Raw genomic sequence first — 23,371 nt, forward strand, 5'->3', positions numbered from 1 at the left:
GAAATCACCAGAAATCAGACTGAAATGTTGGCATTGGAATGGTTTTGCACAAGCAGCTACACAATGCATTGACATTACACACTCTTAAAGAGGGGAAAAAAAAGCCCCACTTCATTTTAATGTTTTAATATGCCCTGATGTTAGAGAAAACAAAACCAAATTCACATATCACATCAAAGGTAATAATCATTATAATCCCATTATAATCTGACCGACCGGCAGCAGTTGTTGGCTTTAGGAGGCCTCCCACGACAGAAACACAGCTGGAGACATCTGAGAGCTCTTGGCAGCTGTGATGAGTTCAAGTTTTAAACACAAGTAAGTCCTGGGATCCTGCATGCTAGGGCCCTTTGACATTGGGGGGTCTGGCAGCCAGGCTTGCATAGTAAGCGCACTGAGAGGGGTCACACTGTCCGTTGGCTCCCGGAGGGCCCTGTGGGCCGGCCAGACCGGGTAGCCCAGCTTCTCCTTGAGGGCCAGGTGGTCCTGGCAACCCATCTTTGGCATAGCCAGGCTCCCCTGGGAGGCCTAAAATCAAAACAAAACACCCTCAGTGAGTGGCATTGCTGGGCTGCAGTTACGAGCTGTGTAACATCAAAGCAGATGGCTCTGCTGCCAACCCAGATGCAAACATCAGCATCATGCAAACAGGCTGGCTCCTATCTACAGGGATGTGGCAAGTGTATCTCATCTGAATGCAAGATTCCCTATGGCACCCTTGGGCTGCACAACTGTGCTGTTGCTGTTCTTCCTCTGTCACGAGGTTGTTGAAGTTGTGCAGCTGCACAAGCAAACTGATGACATACAATCAGAAGGTGAGATGGGAAAGCTTGAGGCAAGAGCCAGCTTTGGGAGACAACTCATTTGTGTGAAGCACAGTGGGGCCACTGTTATTTTAAGGCAATGCAAGGCCAGTATGCTAGGTGCAGCCCATGGACTTACAAAGGCTTCCCATAGTTTCCTCCCCCAACAAAGCAGGGTGAAGGCAAAACAAAGGGCTCCTAATTTCAAATGAGAAGCAAAGCACATATCTGCTACTTTTTTTGTCAGCAAAGGTAAAACATGAGCTGCATGGGTGTTATTGAGCCACTTCCTACAGAAACTGTGCATGCCATCTTTCTGGTATCATCTAGCTAATATTGCTGAGACCTGTGTCCCCTTAGAGGGGCTGAGTGATATGTTTGATGGGGTGTTGTGAATAAACACACCTGGAATTCCTGGAGGACCTTTTTCCCCTCGCTGGCCAACGCCTGTGTCTCCTTTCTCACCCTTTGCTCCTCTTTCTCCTGTAGAGAGGGAAAGAAAAAGAACAAACTGATCAGTATGATCTATGGTACTAAAGAGTACTGCCATAGATTTTCTATGCACATTACATGCTTGCTAAATTGTTTCTAATCATGGCCAGTCCTCTGAGATGGGACACTGAGTGGGAATGAAGGTTTACCTCACTCCAACTGTGGCCAGAGGTGGAACACAGCAGCAATTACTCATTACATCCATCACCTCTGGTTCAATAGACTGAGGTTGCTTCTAATACACATATTTTGAGGGCCACCTAGATACTGCTAACAGGAAAGGTGGACACCAAAGTGTGGTGGACACATCTTTTTATCAGACTGCTCACACACACCACGTTTCACTCACCTTTGGGACCAATTGGTCCAGGTGGCCCTTCAGACCCAGGCTGTCCAGGTCTCCCAGGCTCTCCTGGAGGGCCAGCTCTTCCTGGGAGTCCTTCCTTCCCAGGGGGACCAGGAGGTCCTGGTCTGCCATGGGATGCTTTTACATGTGCAGGTTGTACCTGAGCCAGGATATAGGCTAACTTTGCTGTGAAGAGAGCAAAATGGTTTGTTAGACTAGAAGATCAGTGCTCCAAGAGAACACAGAGCCAGAATCAGTGGCCCAGTAAAGTCCAAGAATTGTCAGAGACCATTTTTTCAGGGCCACACACAATTCTTTCCCATAGCCACAACAGTCCCTCCCTGACTTTCTCTAAATGATTTAAACCTCATTTCTCAGTAGCTTTAAACTTCTCCTAAACTTCATACTTAACCCTAAACACTTCTTTCACACTTTGTGCCTTGTCCATCAAGGATCTGAAACGATCCTTCCTGTAGCTGTGCTGTTGGTGGATTTCTGTCAAACTGGAATCATTGCTGTTCTGAAGATTAGAGCCTATTTCCACTGCTTCTGCTACACAGAGTGAGATGCTACATGTCTGCTCTGTAAGGAGAGACACTTTTCTTGTTCAGGGCTCTTCTTGTTCAGGACTGATACACATGTAGACTTAAAGTTAATGTAACCATCTCTGGCTGTGAAGTCAGAAACTGTAAGGCATATTCGCTGTGTCAGCATGTTCTCCAATTGCCAAGCAAGCACATTGCTTGCCACTTCCATATTAAGAACCTGAACAGCTTACAGAGCTCTTAAGACATACTCAGCATCACAAAAACACCCTACAGAAATGAGGGAGAATGGGTTTCTGCCTTCTCTTCGTTGATCCAAAGTCTTGAATGCTCTTAGATTGGAATGGAATTTGAATGCTGAGAGTGTGTAAATAAAATCCTTCAAATAAATCACTCAATTGAGCCATGATCTTCAGCATGGAGGAAAATGCCTGCAGCTATGTGTCAGCTGCTCCAAGAGCTGTGTGAGAAGCAGCATTTCAACTGTAGATGGGGTCAGTAGTGGTTTGCAATTCATGTGCTTTGAGAGAAGCGGCAGCTCACATCCGCTCCACTCCCTCTTCTCCTTCTCAGTATCAAATGTCACAGCCAGAAATCAGGAACATTTCTCCTCCAGCTGGGACTTGAAAAGCAACTTTACATCCTACTCTGATTACTTTCTCTTCCAGGGCCCCAAATTATCTGTTTGAATCTGTATCTTCCCCTGTCCTTCCACCTCAGCCCAGGCATCTGCATGAATCAGCCTGCAGAAAAAGCTGTTTTGGTAGCAGAAAGCCATGAGGTGCTAGGCACAGTCAATGGCCTTGGGTTGAAGAAGGGAGAAAGCCCCTGTGCTATTGCTGGGAACATCAAGCTTGGGGAATGGTTTATTAAGCACATTTCATTTTATACATTCATTTTTTCCATGTAGGCTTGTTGCAACATTGCCTTCCATAAGCAGGAGAGGTTCAGGTACCACCACAGCTATGGAAAGTATCTTTCATACTCTCAGATATATGTTCTGGCCTCTCAGAGCTCATTACTTACCATCTAGCTGCTTGGTTAACTCCTCTTGGATGAGCCTTCTCAAAGTCTCTAGAGATGGGGGTTCCCCCTAGAGAGTAATAATCACAGCAATAACAAGACATAATAATCACAGCCAGGAGATGTGCCAATTAAACTCTCCACAAACAGTTTTGTGGATTGCATTTCATCACCTACAGTACACACAGGACTGCAGAGACTGAAAGAAGGATGGAAAGAGAATCAAAACATCCATCATTTCTAAAATGCTGGCAAGCCACGGACTCAATGGTGTAAGCAGGCAGCCTGCTCACAGGGCATAGCTGGGACACTGTCCTTGTACCCCTCCTGGGGAAAATCTGCCTCCTATACACTCACATAGGAGAGGTATCACAGAATCATAGAATGGTGGGGGTTGGAAGGGACCTGTAGAGCTCATCCAGTCCAACCCACTGCTAAAGCAGGTTCCCTTCAATCAGGGGACAGAGGAACATGTCCAGGTGGGTTTGGAAACCTCCAGAGAAGGAGCTTCCACACCCTCCCTGGGCAGCCTGTGCCAGGGCTCCCTCACTTCAGCTCCAAAGAAGTTTCTCCTCCTGTTCCAGTGGCACTTCCTGTGTTCCAGCTTGTGCCAGTTACCCCTTGTCCTGTCACTGGGTGTTACAGAACAAAGACTGGCCCCATCCTCTCGATATCCACCCCTTAGGTATTTATAAGTGTCAATGAGATCTCCCCTCAGTCTCCTCTTCTCCAGACTAAACAGCCCCAGTTCCCGCAGCCTTTCCTCATAAGGAAGATGCTCCATACCCCTGATGATCATGGTGGCCCTGTGCTGGACTCTCTCCAGCACTTCCCTGTCCCTCTTGAGCTGAGGAGCCCAGAATTGGACACAGGACTCCAGATGAGGCCTCACCAGGGCAGAGGAGAGGGGGAGCAGAACCTCCCTTGGCCTGCTGCCCACACTCCTCTTGAAAATCAACTTAGGAGACATCAAATCAGGCAAGTAGAAATCAAATCAGGAGACATCCTCTGTCCTATTAGATCATAGTGGAGAGCCTACTTCCCTTTTCAGCATCACATGTTTCCTTGCAGAGAGGAGCATGAGCCCTCAGGGCAGTGAAGGTGGGTATCTAGACTTGCTAGACACGCTCCTCCTGGATGCTCTGCCTGCCAAAAGGCCTTATCTCCAGGAACAGCAGCCAGTTTACACAAGTAGTACTCATTCTTCCAAACAAGTACATGGTTCTGCCTGATTTGAGGTTGTTGAAGAGAGACAGAAAATGTGGCTGCCTGGCCTTGATCCCCTACCAAGCCTCCAAGGGACAGTACCTTTCATCCCCTCTCTCAGCTCATTTGTGTCGCTGTTGAACTGCTGTGAAAGCTGTCAGAACACAGAACTACATGAACAGCAACTCTGGATGATGCAACTGACAAAATGATGAAAGTGGTTTTGGTAGGTGGAAGGAGAGCTATTTAGGCTGTGACTTTTCAAGAAAATCTAAGCAAAGAAAGGTTTCAGGGTAAGCAGACTGTTGTCTTGGCATAAAGTCAACAATAAAAATTAGCTATAATTAAATATAAACCACTGAATCAGTAAGGTCAAACGTTTTCTGTTGTAAATCATGAAATGAAGTGAGATGTTCCACTTTTCATTTCTTTGAATGCTAAAATCATTCTTTGAATTTCCACCAGTTTTGAAAGTAATTCTGGTCATCCTAAAGGCTGCATTCTTTTATGTAGGAGCTATTTGGATAAAAGTAATGCTTTTCCTTCACATCTATCAGATTTAATACCCAAGGATGCAGCCCATGTCACAGCATCACAAGGATGGAAGGGACCTCAAAAGCTCATCCAGTCCAACTCCCCTGCCAGAGCAGCACCACCTAGAGCAGGTCACAAAGGAACACGTCCAGGTAGGTTTGGAATGTCTCCAGAGAAGGAGACTCCACAACCCATCTGGGCAGCCCCTTCCAGTGCTCCCTCATCTGAACACTGAAGAAATTCTTCCTTGTTTTTCTTTGGAACCTCTTCTGTTCCAGCTTATGTTTCCATTGCCCCTTGTCCTATCATTGGCCATCACAGAGAACAGCTTGGCTCCATCCTCCTGACACCCACCCTTTATGTATTACTAAACATTAATGAGCTCACCTCCCAGTCTCCTCTTCTCCTCTATGTTTATAAAAACCTTGTGAGGTTTTCTGAATCATAGAGTCATAGAATGCTAGAGGTTAGAAGGGACCTTTAGAGATCATCTAGTCCAACTCCCCTGCAGAAGCAGGGTCACCTACATCAGGTTGCATAGGAACATGTCCAGGCAGGTCTTGAAGACCTCCAAGGAAGGAGACTTCCTTGGAAGGAATCAGAAGTTACTCTTCATTAAGAAATGTATTATTAACATATTATCCTGCATAATTATGCTAAACCACCACTATTATTATAATTCATTATTAAACAGCTAAGTGACATTTCCATTTTAACCAGTAACACTGCTGGTAAGTCCAGAGCTGGTCTATTTGCTGCTTTCTTCCCAACACAAACTTTGTATGAGATCTTTTTGCTGGTGACAAAAGAAATAGCTTTATTCATTGCAGCCCTAACCCTTTGTGATGGCTCTTAGTGAATATCCCAGTAAGTAAACATGATTGTGGTACATGCTTTGAAGGCTTACAAATCATCTTTCCAAGTTTTAACCCTGTTAGCTGCATTTTCTCTATGATCATCATTGGATTTCATCAAATCTTTATGTTTCTGAGACACCCAAAGAAATGCTTTGACCAAAATGTACCCAGCTTTTATATCAGAGATGATTTCACTGTTTATTCCCCTCCAAGGTAATCTGAAATTCATCCTTAGGATGGGCAGCTTCCCTGGTGTTGGTAGTTTATTCTCCATTTCTGTACAAGCAATACCCTCAGGCACTCTCAGCACTGAGATTGTTTCCCATTAGGGAAAAAAAAAAAGGGAAGATTAAACAAAAATAGGATTTCATGAATTCTGATGAGCTGACTCCAGGATTTCCAGGAATAGAGCAGTGACCTTTCCACAGCTCAGCATTTTGTCTCACATAACAACCAGCAGCAGAGGAAGGTGTAAGACCTCTCTATGAAATGCTACGCACTCACACCCTTCTAGAAGCAGCTTTGTCAGGGTCCAGACCCATGGCCATGGTTATTTGGCCTTTTAGGGTATAAGGGGTACAAGATGTCAGGGAGTTGCTGCCCTGGCCATGTGTCTGGAGTACTCGGCTCTCCTGAAGTTCAATGCAACACCGCCACAAGACTCCCCTGGGAGATGCTATAACTTTATGTACCAAACGGTAAAAGTGCTGCCTCTTCCCATTATGCCACACACTGGCTCTGGTTTCTGCCAGTGTGACTGTAATCTGAGGTACTTTTCTGATCACACACTGTGATGGTAAAATTCCTGTGCAAAGCCCTTCTCTGGCAATCTTACCCTTGGTCCTGGAAATCCTGGTTGTCCTGGAGGACCAGGAGGTCCAACTTGTCCAGTGTCTCCTGGGGGTCCATGGGGACCCATCAGTCCTGGATGACCTTTATGACCAGGTATCCCAGGATCACCTGGTGGGCCCTTTTCTCCTTGAGGGCCTTTTTCACCTTTGATGCCAGGCTCTCCCTAAGTGACAAAAAAAAGGCAAACTTCTGATTTCTAAGCACAGTGAAACACGAACAGCTGAGCTGGCAAAGCTATTGAATACAACATCTGGTGCATTACAAATGATCCACAAATTATTACCGACAGAGAATGATTAAGGAGAGGACTGGGAGTGTGGGAAGCAAGGCAGAGCTCTACAGGCCACACTTAACTCTTGAATGACCCCTTCCCCCAGCCCCTAACTCAAAATATCTCTATTTCAATATAATGAAACAGTTAACAATACCCTCTAAACCTACCCTCTCTCCTTTGGAGCCAATTTCACCTGGTTTCCCTGGTGCACCCTGCAATGAAAGAAAGGTAAACATTAAAGAGCTATCCATCATAACAGTGAATAATAAAGCACATGCCTTTGCAATGATTCTTGTGAGCTGGGCACAATGTATTCCCTCATCAGTCCCACAGGTTCCCGCGATCTCCCTGTTTGCTCTCAAAAACCAACAACCCAAGGAAAAAAGGCAGCCTGTAGCAACCCAGGTAGCAATGCTTGAGGGGTTGGGGTTTTATTCTGTAAGGCCCTTTGAAACAACTGGGAATTTAACTTACCTCCTTTCCTGGAGAACCTTTCTCTCCTGGTTCTCCCTGAGAGACAGAGAGAGTGAATTTAGCACAGCACTGCAAGGAGTTGGAAGAAAGACCCTACCTAATAACCACAAGCCTTGCTTTCTGTTTATAGACCAAGTTTTCTACCACACAGCAGTGAGTTTGGATGATTTATCCTTATCCTACAGCTATAAGTCATCCCTGGAAAGACACATACTACTATTTAGACAGCATTTCTTTTTCAGTAAAGCTGTATACCATGTAAATAAGAGGAAGCCATTTCTAACAAACCAGCTAAGACAGATGTTTCACTGAAAGTGTGCCCCTGCTTTCAATACTTACTACTCCTTTTTCTCACAGACATTTCCCAAAGCTTCATATGCTTTACTTAGGCTGGTTTAGCTTAAGCAGTGTCAATGATATATCCACAACACTCTAATGATGTAAGGGAAGTCAAGTTTGTAAGCAGAGGTACCATCTTGTATTACATCAGCTGAGATAATGGATCTGGAGTCAGTGAGAAAGCAAGCTGGAGCCTGACAGCTTGCCTGTGTTTCAGAACTATGTGAAATAATCTCAGTTTGAACGAGCACCTATTAGGATTTCATCTTTATAGTGCATTTGCAATTCACACACATGAGCATATCCACAATGTGTACATGCAGGTGAGATGTTTTTCCATAACCTGGAAGCACACAGAATCATCTTTGGCAGTGTTAGCATCTATGCATGTATTCACAAGCAATGTAACTAATCACAGATGTGTGATCACAGTAGCTCCAAATCAGGCAGCAGCAAACTCACTCAAGTATTCCTTAGGGCCACTTCAGTTTCAAATTGCCACCAGGTTTGCTGCTTTACATTCATTTTCCAAGGAAATATTGCTTTTTGCCTCTTTCATCATGAAATTCCCTTTCCAATCATTAAAAAACAAAAAAAAAAAACACCCCTAAATCTTCTGTGGAAGATTTTGCTCTGCTGAATTCACATGAAAAGCCTTTTGTGACTCATTTTAAGTCTCAAGAGAGTTGGAAACAAAAAATATTTGCCTAACATTCACCTTCTCCATCCTTTCATAGAATTATAGAATGGTAGGGGTTGGAAGGGACCTTTAGAGATCATCTAGTCCAACCCCACTGCAGAAGCAGGGTCACCTAGATCAGGTCTCATAGGAACATGTCCAGGCGGGTCTTGAAGACCTCCAAGGAAGGAGCCTCCACAACCCCTCTGGGCAGCCTGTGCCAGGGCTCCGTCACCTCAACAGGGAAATAGTTTTTTCTTATGTTTAAGTGGAACCTTTTGTGTTCCAGCTTCATCCCATTACCCCTTGTCCTGTTGCTAGCTACTATAGAAAAAAGGGATGTCCCAACCTCCTGACACCCACCCTTTAGATATTTATAAATGTTAGTAAGATCTCCCCTCAATCTCCTCTTCTCCAGACTAAACAGCCCCAGTTCCCGCAGCCTTTCCTCATAAGGAAGATGCTCCAGTCCCCTGATCATCTTGGTGGCCCTGTGCTGGACTCTCTCCAGCACTTCCCTGTCCCTCTTGAGCTGAGGAGCCCAGAACTGGACACAGGACTCCAGATGAGGCCTCACCAGGGCAGAGTAGAGAGGGAGAACAACCTCCCTTGACCTGCTGGCCACACTCTTCTTGATGCATCCCAGGATGCCCTTGGCCTTCTTGGCCACGAGGGCACATTGCTGGCTCAGGTTTAGCTTATTATCAATCAGGACTCCCAGGTCTCTCTCTGCAGAGCTGCTCTCCAGCAGTTCGACCCCCAGCCTGTCCTGGTGCAGTGGAATGTAACATCTGTTACTCTCCTTTGAAGGGCTAAAGACACTGGATTTCAAGGTGTGGTATTTTTGGGTGCATAGGTATTACTTTACAGCACTTTGGGAGACATGTGAATGCTTTAATTGAATTCAGAAGAAGGGAATTTTCCCTGGAAAGGTAAGTATCAGAATCATCGGTACTTAAAATTTCCCTATTTATCCCTTCTGGGGTTCATGTAGAGATATAGTCTAAGAGCTTAAATACCTCATACCCACATTAGAAGGCTATTGAACCAGTTCAACTAATGCACACCTTATCAGGGCTGACTGACAGCTCTAAGCTCAGTAAATGAGATGACGGGTGTTCATCCATATGAAAACTGCTATTGTTGCAGTCCACTTTCCTTAGGAAGTAAAAGTGTATGACTTCTGGGTCTGTCAGATCTCCTGCTTATAGTTTTTCACCTAATGATAAAGATGATTGTGTCCCATCTTCATCACTCCAGCTCTTAAAAGCAGGTAATTAGTGAGTCTAATCCATCCTCAGATATACTTACAGGTGGTCCTCGGGGTCCTATGAAGCCAGGGAGTCCTGGGGTGCCATTTTCTCCTTTATTCCCTTTAGGACCCTTAGGACAGAAATGAGACAGACACTAGCAGCCTTTTCTCCAATATCTCTTTCACAGATCATGCATTCACAGATAGATTGGAACTGGGAAATTTCACTGTAGCAGCAGGACTCCCAAAACTGACAAGGAAAGGAAGAACAAAGTCATTTAGAAAAGCAGATCACAAACACCATGCTTGCATTATTAATAAGCTATGTGGGTCCCTGTGAAAAGATAAAAAGGAAGTGACAACTACAGAAGTGACAGGAGGTATGCTCAGTGGCTACTCTGGTGCTGTGGTGGTGTTGCAGAGTGGAAATGCTGTGATGGGTGACAACAGGAAAACAATGCAGGTGGTCATGCTTGCTCAAATCTAAGAATACAATCCAGAGACAGCTACTGAGTTGCTCTTTTGCCTTTATTTCCAGGTTCATGCTTTCAAATGTCTGCCTTTTACTTATCTCATGTGATATTCTGCCAAACCATCCCTGTTTCTTACAGATCAAGGCAGCTTAACTGGCAGTTCATGATACAGAGCCACTTCAAATACACTTCTGACATATCTTAGTTTAACCTTTTCTTTCACAACTTTGTCCCCTACTTTCTAATTCAGAACATACCCCTTTTTCTTCTTAGGATACAACTTGTCTTCATTTTAAGCCTGTCTGGTGTAAAGTGAGTCCCAATGAACCTGGTGGGCATAAAGCCCGTGACTTTTAGGTATGCAGTCAGCCCTGGAGATATCATGGGCCAGACTGCAATGCTGTGTGCAGGCTTAAGCATGAGCACTGTGAATTGGGATGGGCACTGTCAAACTGCAGGTGCAAAAGGAGAAGGCTCCTACCTTGTGGTTACAAGTCAGGAATGGTGAAGGTGCAAAAGAAATCCTTATTGCCATGATGGCTTTTCTCCCTTCCTCCTTTTTTTCCAAAGTAGAAATATAATGTGTTGGCTTGTCACACCACCTTGTGAAGGAAATTAGTGCATTTCCAGACAAGGCTGGAAATAGATGGATTCATGTACAGCACAAGGAAACACTTCCCATAATAACCTTTATGAAAGGGAGAGGAGTCATTTTAATGACAGAGAAGGATACTGATGACTGTCTGTTCTGCTGACCAACACTGTCTCATTGTTTCCTCTTTCTCATCCATCTGACTTTATCCTTTTTCAATCTCTTATGTTATTTTTGGACTGCAAATCCTCTGGAGCACAGACTGCTGTAGTTCTGTGTTTGTGCAGGAAGCTGCCTGGTGAGTCCCTGGGTCAGTAGCTGACTGTCTAGGTAATGTGATAACACAATGACAAATAAAAAATAACCCCTATTTCATACTCACAGGGCACCCCAAAGCCACTGTGGCCTGGTGAAGACCCAGAAAACTAAAAAACAGTAATTGAGCAGGGAAAATGAAAGTCAAAAAGCAGGAACTGAGTCAGTGTGTTGAGAAGATGAAGGCTGAAACACAAAAACAGGGATCCACGGGGTATGAAGCAATGGCAGTGGTACCAGGAAGGTAAAAATAAGCTGTGTGAAAGGGAAAAAAGCAATGGCACTAATTCTTGATTGCAGAAAGGATGTGAGATGCCTGTAATCTGTGAGCTATCATCTCCCTCTGCAGAAAGGTGTTGCTTGCTTCACTGAAACCACTTAGGATGAGGCAACCCTGCAGCAAAGCCATATGTGCTTAGGGCAGAAGTTTGGGGAGAGGCTGAGGTTGCTTTATGATATTCCAAGGGCCACAGAGGGTGCAGTTCTGCTGCAACTTTTCAGATTCCCCTGCTGTGCCTTTGTTTCTGTCTGGATCTAACAGCCCAACGAGCTGTAATATCTAGGTGGACAAACAACAGATGCTACTGGACACAACTGTGCACTTGCATGGAGGTGCTGAATCCTGAAAAATTTTCAGCAGCAGAACAAAGGCAAAAAAAAAACCCCAAACCAACACAAAACTCCTCACTGTCCTCCTTACAGCTCTTCATTACCGTGCTGTTCTTCCACACAGGATGGCCCCAGGGGGGGTTTCATTCTGCTTCATGATCTTGGTTTACTGCCCAGTGTCTGTTCTTTCCCCAAGTGCCTGGGGAGGATTTTTCTGCTGTTGCTTTTCCTCAGTGGCAGCCTGCCAACTCCCCAAGGCCCTCTCCTTCCTTGTGACAACTCTCTGCTAGCTGCACAGTCTCTGCTTGGCAAAATTCAATCCACTGGTGAAGATGAGGAATGCCAATCTTTTTTCCACACCAGGTAATCAATCATTTCCTTTTTCTGTGATCACTTAACTTTTGGTGGGAAAAAATGATGACCCAGCTAGCAGCTCAATTCCAGAAACACAACCAAACTCCTTCCAATGTCGTGGCCAGCCAGTGACTTTCAGGTCACTCATCTTCAGACACAGCAGCTTCATGGATGGTTGGCAGCTACATATCATCCACTCCATCTATACTTCATCAGTCACCTCTCCTTGACACAACTGCTTGCAGGATGAATTTCCCTTTGTGGTACTTACTGGGTTACCTGCTGGGCCAGGTTCTCCTGCAGGTCCAGGTGATCCATTCTTACCCTATGTCAAAAGGAAAAATGCTAGTGAAGTGATTTATACTACAATTAAAATATCCACACACTGCTACACCAGAAGTGATCTCTTCATCATATCCAACCTTCCTCTCTTGGCAGACTAGAGAGCAAGGATCTCTTATTTTCAATTGACCCCACAACTGTATGCCTGGGCAAAAAGTGAGGGATGAAGACTCAATTATCCTAGTGTGAAGACCTAACCAGCACTCCTTCTCCTCTTCCATTTCTTCACCCTTATCCCTATCACATGTAGCATCCTCCTGTATGGATGGAGCTACCTACTGTGGCAGCTCCAAGTTACTAGTGTTCAGACAAGCCCCTTGAGTCCATGTTTGAAGCACATCTGGGCAACTCATTGCATAATATAAAGACATCTCCAGATCCCTCCACACCTTCCTGTTTTAGAAAACTTCCTCTCTCCAATGACTGAGGAAAGTCCTGCAAATTACAGACTACCATCCTCTTCTCAGGACTGTCATCTGAATCAGGGTCCAGAGGCCAGGCATCTGATTTTTTTATCATCTCAAGCTTCCCCCTTTTTGGAGAACAGAGAGAAACATTTATTCTAAAGCCTTGAGGCATTTGATACTTACCTGACACCAGCCAACTATGAATGAGACAAATCATCCTTTAAAAGGACACATTTCTCACCATTCCTTACCAAAGTAGCTGATCTGACCTTCTACCCTGACTTAAGTTTGGTGAGATCAAATTTTAGACCCTGCTCTTCTCTCCTCACAAGACACCATGCAGAGATTTTTTCCCTGTATTGATGTTGACCATAAAGACAAGTCCTTTTACTGGCAATATTTCAAATCATGCCTCAGGGTCAGTAACAGAGAACAAAGCACAAAAGAAACTGATACTTTGCCCTCCCAACATACAAAACCCGAAACTGATACTTTGCCCTCCCAGCATACAAAACCCCAAGTATCTCTTCTCCAAAGAAGAATATAACCTGGAGTTATGATAACTTCTATCTCGTTTTATTCCTTGGTAGTGTTGTGCAGGGACATGACACATTACTGACTGATGCCAGCAGTATAGACATGAGGAGATAAATTACAAGGTAGACACAGGAGCTCTCCATATGTTCCTGCAGTCTAATTTAAACCCCCATCCTCCCAGCTCAGAGGGACTTGAGGTTCCAGCTCCTGGCACTGCTGCCTGAATCAGCATTTCACCCTGATTATGGAACATGTTGTAGAATCTGTTTCACTAGCAGGTCTTCCAAAGAGGAAAAGAAATCACTCATTGTAACATATTAAAGATGTGCCTAGGTTCAGCAACAGAGACCTGCATTCAAATTTGGAAAGGGCTGATTTTTGAGAGAGAACTGAAAAGCCCATGAAATTAATAAAGGTAATTTCTCAGCCATCTCAATGGCACTGTCTGAAATGTCAGCTAAATTGCCATTTCTCCACTGCAGTTGTAATAAAACTCTACAGGTGTTCAATTAAATAAACCTTTTTCTAAAATTACTCCTTTTCTTTCTTTTTCAGAAAAAAAAAAAATCTACAGAGAGCCTAACAAAAATGAATGGTATCACAAGAAGGAAGTGAGATGCCAGAGGGAGGATGGGGATGTGAGCCCTTCTACCACTGCACTCCTGCCAGAATCCATTAAACTGTTCATCCTGACAAGTTAGCAACCATCACTCCACTGCACTATCACAGGTCTTCATCGGTTTCTAGCACTATCTTTCTGATTTGTCACCCTCAAAGCAGGCAAAGTGTCTTCATCAAACTTAAGACTCCTCTTCCAAAACAAAGAGTTTAGTGCTGCAGGATGTTTGGCGATACACGATGTACCTCCAGAAACACCTTGTCTGGAGAGAAAACTCACCGGCTGTCCTCTGAGACCTCGAGGGCCCTGTGGCCCTATGGGACCAGTATCACCCTGAAATGAAGAAAAGTGTTCTGGTGAGAAAGATCAGACATGGAGGCAAGCAAATAAGCAGTAAAAAATGTTCTACTAAATGGTATCGTTCACATATTAAGGAGAAACTGCATTAAGTGTCTCACTACTCCCTTCAGTTATGTATGAGGAAGACCAGACTTTTGAATGTTAAATATCTACCACTAAAGGCAGCCTGACTACAGGCAGACAGCATTATCTCTGGGTTATCTTAAAGCTGGATCTCTCAGGGACATGGATTTTCTAGTATTTTTCAAGACTTGACTACTTTGCTCTCTGTTGAGGGGAGGTTTTGGATCTGCATTTCTCTTTTCCGAAGGATCCCCTCAGGTCTATCTTCCATTTGGCTTTGTGGGGTTCCATTCACAGCACAACAGTTTTCCAGTGATACAAAGGGGTGCAAATGAGAAACCACTTCCCCAAGTTCCATGGCAATGGCACATCAGCCACTTGGCACGTTGCTCAGGAGCTGCTGGTGGATTCCACGTGAGCTGCACTCTCCCAGGACTTATGTGACTGCATTTGACGTTAGTAATGTCAGGGGATCTGTCTGTACCACCTCTCTTACCTCTGAGCAGCACCATCTTATTCCATAGGTATTTCATAGTTTTCAGTGGAGCTACACACTCAGTAAGGCATGGCTTTTGCAGGGGAAGCGTGACAGCATGTGGCCCAGGGGGATTTGCAGAATGAGGCATTGCTCAGAGAGGGGTGGCAGAATGCAGGTCCATGGCTACACAGCACAGCCTGGGATTCAAACAACACAGCTTTCTCTGCTGCTTTCAAAGACAGAGCTGACAATTCAGTGTCAGCAGCTGGGCAGTGACAAAGGCCCTCAAATTGCTACCCTAATGATCTTTGCACAAATTACTCCCTGTGCACCGTTGCAGTAATTCACCCTTTACTGCAGTTTCCGCAGCTGCTTTAGATCAGGGTCGCTGTGAATTAAAATCTTCATTTGTCAGGGAGAAGGAGATTAGTTCCAGCTCCAAATGGAACACTTACATCCTTCCCTGGAGGCCCCTCACGACCAGCAGGACCTGTCACACCTGGCTCCCCCTGCAATTCAGCAAAAAGGAAAGAGACAACAGCTGAAGGGTGACAAGAGACCGGGAACACCACGAGCAGTGGTGTGGCCATTGTGCAGTAGTGACTGAGCTCAGTGAAAACTTTTAAAGCCAACAAGAGCCTCGTTCATCAGACATGACACACAGCTTACAGAAATAACTCAGAAGCATCTTCTGCAAATGATACACAAGGCAGTGCACTGCTTCCCAGCAGAACCTTTGCTGTTGCTAGTGCAGCCACTGCAACCACCAGCCTATTCATGATACAGATACTACTGTAATGAGGACTTGACGATCTTAAAGCTCTTTTCCAACCGTAACGATTCTGTGATTCTACGAGTGTGATAAGATGAGGAACTCCAGCATTGGATTTTTCAGCTAAGCTCCTGCAAACAGAGCATTTTATTTCCCCATAAAAAGCCAGAAATAATCACAGAATTTTAAGGGTTGGAAGGGACCCTGAAAGTTCATCCAGTCGAACCCCCCTGCCAGAGCAGGACCACCTAGAATAGGTCACACAGGAACTCATCCAGGTGGGTTTGGAATGTCTCCAGAGAAGGAGACTCCACAGTCCATCTGGGCAGCCTCTTCCAGTGCTCCCTCAGTTCAACAGGGAAGAAATTCTTCCTTGTATTTCTTTGGAACATCTTGTGTTCCAGTTTATACCCATTGCCCCTTAATAACAATAAGCAGAAGGATATTCAATTTCTGATTCCACTTTCTATGAGGAGCATTTTGTACTGTTGCTCAGAATAGAGAGGAGACCAACTTTTCATGCAGGAACCGAGTTTTGGGGTTTATGACCATTGAAAGGGCTAGAGCCATTTTTATTCTCATTTCTCTAAGTTTTGTCCCTTGATTTACTTTTCACTTCTCAGATGTATTTGGAGGAGAGTTGATACTTGTCCAACAAGTTCAGAAGAGTTCTTCACCTTGTACATTGCAGTTGTATCAAAGGGATGTGGTATGGGGAGACAGCCTTGAAACTTCCTCTCAAAGAGCTTCCTCAAAGGGATCACTTTATTGCCTCAGTAAGATCAACTTCACACCACCTTTCCCCACAAGATCATCATGCATGTGGTATGTGGTACTTACTCGGGGCCCTGGGGGACCTGTATCTCCTCTCTGTCCTTTGAAACCCTACAAAATAAAATGAAAGCAACAATTACCCATTGCTCTGAAACATGAAATACTAAGAAAATTCTAGCTTGAACACGCATTTTGCCTAAGATTACTGGGGAATGGTCAGCATTGAGTAGCTGTGTTCCAGGGAGTAGTTAGGAAAGGCCATGTCACAGGGAGAGAAAGACCCTTTCCATAGCTCCTTAGGCTACAGGACCAAAACTGTCTGTATTCCTGGTGTGATCAGCCCATAGATTAATTAGCCCTCAATTTCACTGTCCACATCTTTCAGAGGATGCATAACAGAGCACAAGGGCTACAGCTGTGACCATGCCTTCTAGTAGAAGGAGTATCATGAGGTTATGTGTTTTAACTCCTAGGTAAGGAACCTCAGCTTCTCCAAGTGTGAAGGATTGGCAAATTTCCTTGGTTTTTGTTGCTTATTTATTTACTTAGTCAGAATGCTATGACTAGTCTCAGCTAGGCCAAGTCTTTGGTTATATGTCTGTATCAGTGAAGGCCTTCAACTGCCCAAAAGTTTCCCAGCTACACTACAGAAGAGGGATTGGATTGAGCCCTCCAGAGCAGCACTTACCGGCAAGCCTCTGGCACCCTCCTGGCCCGGGAGCCCTGGTTCTCCAGGCTTTCCCTGTGGCAAACAACCATGTCCATGTTAGTGAGAGCCTCTGAGCCATCCCTCTGCTGCTGAAAACCTACTGCTCTTCTCTCTTAGATATAACGGCACTAAGAACTGTGACTGCCCAGGGCTTCCCCAGCAACACTGGAGTCTGTCTGTCACTACTGTCCTTGCACGCTCATTCTCATACATATTCTTAACCACACTGCCACTATCACAGCCCTTGAGGTTTAAAGGCAGCTCAAATCTTTGGACCAGTGCACCTTTAGTGTTTTCATGTTGAAAAGGTACTTCACAAAACTGTACCAATACCTAGTAATCAGCATCTGCACATAGAAACAAGATGTTTTGATGCAAGCACACAACTATCTGCAGCTGCTGTGACAAACACTGGTCCACAAACCAGTTGTCTTAATGACTGGGGACTTGGTGCTTCACAGAACTACTAAGTCCCATTTCATCTGGGAAGAAGCTGGAAATGCCAGATACTGGAAGTACATTGCAAGGAATAACACCCACTGCCCAATCTATGAACATTTCCTTTTGGCTGACAACTTCATGGCTCAGCTGTTTTTTCCCTCAACAAATGCAAATACAGACAAAGTAGAGAAAATCAAACATAAAACCTCTAATCCTCAAAAACTCAACTGTCACAAAGCAATCCAGAAAAGTCTTCTTTAAAGACACCTCCTCTAAACATTTTATGCCCTGTAATCTTCAACCTAAAAGATGGATCACTAGGTTTAATGTCACAAGACAATCTTCCTTCTCTGCCACATTTACAGTAGCTGTAAAAATGGAATCACTAAGGTTTAGTGTATTTATGGTAGCTGTTAAAGCAAAAGAACCCAGTTCCTTTTCAAGATTGCTAGTGTGTGACTCTTACAAATTGCTCAAGACAATATAGTATAAAAAAATGCTGTGCAAACAGGCTCTCTGCCACCCCAAAGGAGTCTGTAGATAGACAACTCCAAATAACTGGATGCAGGCTCTGGGTGCATGAAAGAGAAGTTTTAAACTACATTACCGGCTCCCCAAGAGATCCTGGCTTGCCATCTTTGCCATCGTTCCCAGCAATGCCCTGTAAGTGAAATGCAAAACAGGGGATAAAGCAGGAGGGGTCTAAGGGGTTTCCTTCTTTTCAGCTAAGTGAGCATTCCAACAATCTTAAAACAGGATTCTAAAAACAGCTCTTATAAACCATTATAAACTATTATAATGCCATCATCTTCATTCAGCTGGACTACTTTCCTGCAAATAGCTCTGGCCATATCCCTACAACATAGAATCACAGAATGGTAGGAGTTGGAAGGGACCTTTAGAGATCACCTAGTCCAACCCCCCTGCAGACGCAGGTCCACTGTCCAGGTGGGTCTTGAAGACCTCCAAAGAAGGAGCTTCCACACCCTCCCAGGGCAGCCTGTGCCAGGGCTCCCTCACCTCAACAGTGAAATCATTTTTTCTTATGTTTAAATGGAACTTTTTGTGTTCCAGCTTCATCCCATCACCCCTTGTCCTGTTGCTAGATACCATTGAAAAAAGGGATGTCCCAACCTCCTGACACCCATGGTTTATATGCCTATAAATATTAATGAAATCCCCTCTCAGTCTCCTCTAGACTAAACAGCCCCAGGTCCTGCAGCCTTTCCTCATAAGGAAGATGCTCCACTCCCCTGATCATCTTGTAAAAACAACCCAAAATATTGTACTGATACTTTTTCCACAAGAGAAGAGCCTATGACCAAGATGCACTTGAACCTGAGTCAGGAATTGTTTTGGCTGTGGATTCAGATACAGACTGTATTCCAGTCTATGAATTCTTGTGCCTTTATGCTGGAGCTCTTAGCTGAGTTCTGTGCTCCACATAAGAGTTATATCTTCCAATGATGAGGCAGATAAGGAACAGACCTGATTCATGTTAGTAATCAACACTTAGCTTAAAAGTGATCAAATACAGCATTCATGTTGTCCTGGACCAAGGACACAGCATCAACATGGCACCATTACAGATCACACATAGCTTTTAAAGCACCTCAAAAATGTTACCTCTTTGTTTTACACATCTATGTGTTTAAGAATAGTTTAATGTATGGAATTAGAAGGAGCTGAATTGCACTCACTGGAAGTCCAGGCAACCCTGGTGGTCCCTGAGGACCTGGAGGGCCATCTTTACCCTGGAAAGAAAGCAGAAACAGTGGGTCAGACAAGGTCCTCAGGTACTTCTATCAGTTGAAGATTTATCAAATGTAGAGTTTGATAAGGGACAATTGTGAGAAGCTGGTCTTGTAGCCCATGTCATGAGGTTTCCTTGAATTCCTTCTAGTTTAAACTAGAGGGAGTTCTCTTCACATGAAACATCCAGCATTGATTGTAAGTTGTTACAGATGGAGACATCACAGAAATCACTGCTAAGTGTTTTTTTGTAGAAGTTTAATTATATTTAATATTTAGCCCTTAACTTCTTGCATGAGGTGTCCAGCCAGGAAATGGAAGACATATACCTATCAAAGGAGTAGGTAGGAGAAGTGTCTTGCTAACAGTCCCAAGCAATCTCCTTGCTCTACATGACTAGAAAATAGCATCCCAGGTTCTTTCATAGTCTCAGCCTTGACTGTCAATCTGAAATGGAATTTCAGACAGCCTCTCTATGCAGTCTCTGGCCTCTCTGCTGAGAGTGATCACTGATTTCAGTACAGCCATCAGAAGGACTCTTCCCTTATGATGAAGTTCAGGTTGAAATGGATCTGAAAAAGGCATCTTGCTCATTAGGAAACTGTGCTCTAGAAATTAATCACAGAATTAAACAGTCTTAAACTGTTCCAGTGCAAGAGCATGAATTACTCAGGGAAGGTTCAGTTTTTCCTTTTCAACCTGAAGTTAGCATCAATCAGATTACCTCTCTCTCACTCAGTGTTCTGATGCATTACCATAAAGTGGCATCTGAGCAAATGAAACAGCAGTAACAAAATTCTTCATGGATTTCTTGAAGGTTACATCTGTACCACTATTTTCACTGGTGCCAGGTGATGGTCTCAGGCTCAGGCATCTGAGCAGTCAGTGCTGTGACATCCTTCAGCACGGTGCTGATTTCATTTTGACAAACTCTTTGCACAGTTCAGGTGTTAGCCTGTGCCATGAAACATCCTAATAGATTGAGTCATCCTATCCAGAGGGTAAGGGATGTTAATAGCAAGGACCTACAGTCAAGAGGTACAAAAACCTCCTTAGAAGTCCCATGGAATGGATTATTCTCTGGTTAATTTGGAGTTTCACTTGGGGAGTGTAAAATCTGCAAGAGCAGAGTAATCTATGGCTATTTGTGGAGGTCCAACTTGCAAGTATAGAGAGTTTTAAAAGGACATTACAGGAGTTCCAGCTCAGCTTTACTTCACTGAGCTAAATACAAGTGAAGCTGGTGGCCAAACACACAGCTTAGAGCTTACTATGTCTCCAGGGTTTCCTGCTGGTCCTATTGGTCCTGGTGCCCCATCTGGTCCCTAAAGAAAATAAAGCAGAAACAACATGACTTTTGTCACATGTACACGTTTTGTACATTTGTCAACACACTCCCTACCACAGCTGGCAACACTCAAGTTTTCTTCAGTCAGTTCAGCGTTCATTCTGTCATTTCTTTGCTCATCACAGAACAGCAATGCCAACCTCTGCATTGTCAGCCTCCATAGCCAGAGAGAATTAAACATTTGAGTTTGATCCTTCTGAAGACAGGGGGAAAATAGGAAAAAGCCAAGCTTGTGACAAAAATAACGCTGAGGAATGGAAGTTATGGGAATAATTTGATGCACACTGTGTGTCAAGTGAAATCCTGAAGCTATGAGTTAGTGCAGACAAAGGAAAAAGCAAAAGTTGAGAAAACAATTATCTAGAACACCACATTTGGCTCTGTTTTCAAAGGATCAGTTTTACTTAGCACATTTCCTTTGACAGTGAAACTATTCAGAGGGTCTCACAGGACAATTTTAAGAGTTTTGATCCTACTGGAATAACCCTATGGCTCTGGCAGTAAGCGGTTAATACTGACACAGGAAATGTGTCTGTGTTATTAGCTTCTCCTAAAATAATGCTCACAGGAGCATAAACGGTCCACAAAGCAGGTCTAAGTGTTGACCTAGTGGCAAAAGCATTCAGCATCCTTTAGGCACCGCTCCCATCTGGAAACAGAATTTTAACCTAATCCTCTTTTCTAATACCTCCTGTCATTTAGTCTGTGCAATGTAAATTCAGCTTTGAAGAGACTGTGCTGATCCCCAGAATAGATGAAGGCTGTGTACCCTCAGCATGGCAGAGCCAAACTGCACTGTAAGCAGTAATATGAGTAGTGATGACTGTAGGCAAAGAGAAGCAATTTGGAGAGAAAAGTTCTTCACTCAGGAAAAGTCCCAGCTCCTGAAGGGTGTAAGGGATGATATCACAAGCAGAAGAGCCAAGTTATTTCAGCCCTGCTTCTGCACTGTCATCCCTTTTCAAATACAAAGCATAATTGTATTCACAAATTGAGTAGAGCTAGGAAAGAGGAGGACTACGTTGGAGAGGGACACACATAGAAGGCCTTTTCATTCATAGAGTCATAGACTGGTAGGGATTGGAAGGGACCTTCAGAGATCATCTAGTCCAACCTCCTGCAGAAGCAGGTTCATCTAGATCAGGTCACATAGGAATGTGTCCAGGTGAGTCTTGAAGACTTCCAAGGAAGGAGAGTCCACACCCTCCCTTTTAATTTAAAAGCAACTCACAGGATATGAAAATTGGAGAAAATCTAGTCTCATAGCACTGTAAAATTGAGAACTAAAATACTCTTAGATGTTTGCTCTAGACTGACAATTTATTCCCGCCTGGACATGTTCCTATGCGACCTGATCTAGGTGAACCTGCTTCTGCTGGGGGATTGGACTAGATGATCTCTAAAGCTCCCTTTCAACCCTACCATTCTATGATTCTATGATACCATATATAAGAAAACACCTATACACATACTACTAAGTAGTCTCTACAGTTTTCATCAGCACTGTCTTGTATAAAGAGAGCAACTGATGCTTAGCATCAATTTACACAGTGAGTTGAACCAATCAGTGAAAAGTGGCTGATGTATTAACTAGCAATTATCATGAGTGGGGAGCTTTATGATGCTCAGGGGACCATTAGGAACCCACTGGAAAACGCAAATGCAATGCAGAGACAGATAAGAATGGTCCTCTCTTCCACATGAAGCTTGCAACAACTTTTATTGGTAAGGAAAGCACAGAACCATCTGTGCAAGAGGAACTTACAGGTGGGCCAGGGTTTCCAGGAGCCCCTGAGAAGCCAGGCATTCCAGGGTGGCCCTGCAAAAGGAGAAGAGAGGCTTTCTGTATGCATTATTCATGTTTCTGGCTGTGTAAAAGTTCACTTTTGTTTTACCATTTTGAGATAACGTCAAAATGAGATAAGCCACAGAGAGTTGGTTATAAGGAAACAACAGAATCGTGCTTTTTTAAAACAGAAGCTTAGTTTTCAAAACATGTACTTCAGAAATAAATACAGTTAAATTTAAGGTGTACTATTCCTAATGTGTGCTTTGGTTTATGCTCATGGAAGATGAGAACATACATTGTGGAATTGTACACGGCAGGAGGTTAGGCAGGAAACCAAACCTGATAAAAATATCCTACAAATCTCATTGAAGAGGTGCTGATTTGCACCTTAAAGTATTGACTCAGCCCTTGGCAAAATTAACTATAAAAGTTTGCTCTATTTTAGACTGCTCTTCTCTTTCCTGTGGCATCTCAGTCCTTCATAAAAGAGGTCATCCTCATTTTCATCTTCTAGGACAAATAGAAACACTAGTTTTTTTCAACCCAAGACACATGACCTCCCAGATCTCATCTAGCCATTATATGAGGAAATGACTCAAAGTTAAGGAAGGTAGAAAATGGGAAGGATCCCATCTAGAGGTGAAGAAACATAATATGGGAAGATTTTTATTGGAGGTGGGCATGGAAGCCTGTGGAGGACTGCTACAGTTCTACTCTTTGGCATAGCCCATTTGAGGTTTATCAGTGATGAAGAGCTCCCACCTTCCTCCTCAGCCTCTGAGAAGGGTACTTCTCTACAGACATCATGGTAGTTATTGATGAAGAAGCAATGGCAGTGATGGCACTGTTGGAAACCACACTCTGTTTTTACCTGTTCACCTTTTTCTCCTGTTTCCCCAGTCATCCCACGGTCTCCTTTAGCACCCTGATAATGAAAAACAAACACTGAAAGTCACAAGTT

General features: G+C 44.0%; 1 protein-coding gene across 1 annotated transcript in view; it reads right to left on the reverse strand.

The window, feature by feature from the left end:
- Positions 1 to 340: 340 nt before the first annotated feature.
- COL22A1 (collagen type XXII alpha 1 chain) overlaps positions 341 to 23,371 on the reverse strand; it is a 208,731-nt gene continuing 185,700 nt past the window's right edge. The window contains exons 46-63 of the mRNA XM_061996052.1: positions 23,282 to 23,335; positions 22,387 to 22,440; positions 20,545 to 20,598; positions 19,222 to 19,275; positions 18,129 to 18,182; positions 17,060 to 17,113; positions 16,438 to 16,482; positions 15,281 to 15,334; positions 14,204 to 14,257; positions 12,291 to 12,344; positions 9,736 to 9,807; positions 7,407 to 7,442; positions 7,100 to 7,144; positions 6,642 to 6,821; positions 3,213 to 3,279; positions 1,645 to 1,827; positions 1,209 to 1,286; positions 341 to 528 (exon numbers count right to left, since the gene is read on the reverse strand). Of these exons, the coding sequence (XP_061852036.1) occupies positions 341 to 528; positions 1,209 to 1,286; positions 1,645 to 1,827; positions 3,213 to 3,279; positions 6,642 to 6,821; positions 7,100 to 7,144; positions 7,407 to 7,442; positions 9,736 to 9,807; positions 12,291 to 12,344; positions 14,204 to 14,257; positions 15,281 to 15,334; positions 16,438 to 16,482; positions 17,060 to 17,113; positions 18,129 to 18,182; positions 19,222 to 19,275; positions 20,545 to 20,598; positions 22,387 to 22,440; positions 23,282 to 23,335 (1,380 nt within the window). The remainder of the gene's footprint in view (positions 529 to 1,208; positions 1,287 to 1,644; positions 1,828 to 3,212; positions 3,280 to 6,641; positions 6,822 to 7,099; positions 7,145 to 7,406; positions 7,443 to 9,735; positions 9,808 to 12,290; positions 12,345 to 14,203; positions 14,258 to 15,280; positions 15,335 to 16,437; positions 16,483 to 17,059; positions 17,114 to 18,128; positions 18,183 to 19,221; positions 19,276 to 20,544; positions 20,599 to 22,386; positions 22,441 to 23,281; positions 23,336 to 23,371) is intronic.

Source organism: Colius striatus, chromosome 4 (assembly GCF_028858725.1).
Source record: "Colius striatus isolate bColStr4 chromosome 4, bColStr4.1.hap1, whole genome shotgun sequence".
NCBI classification, from domain to species: Eukaryota; Metazoa; Chordata; class Aves; order Coliiformes; family Coliidae; genus Colius; species Colius striatus.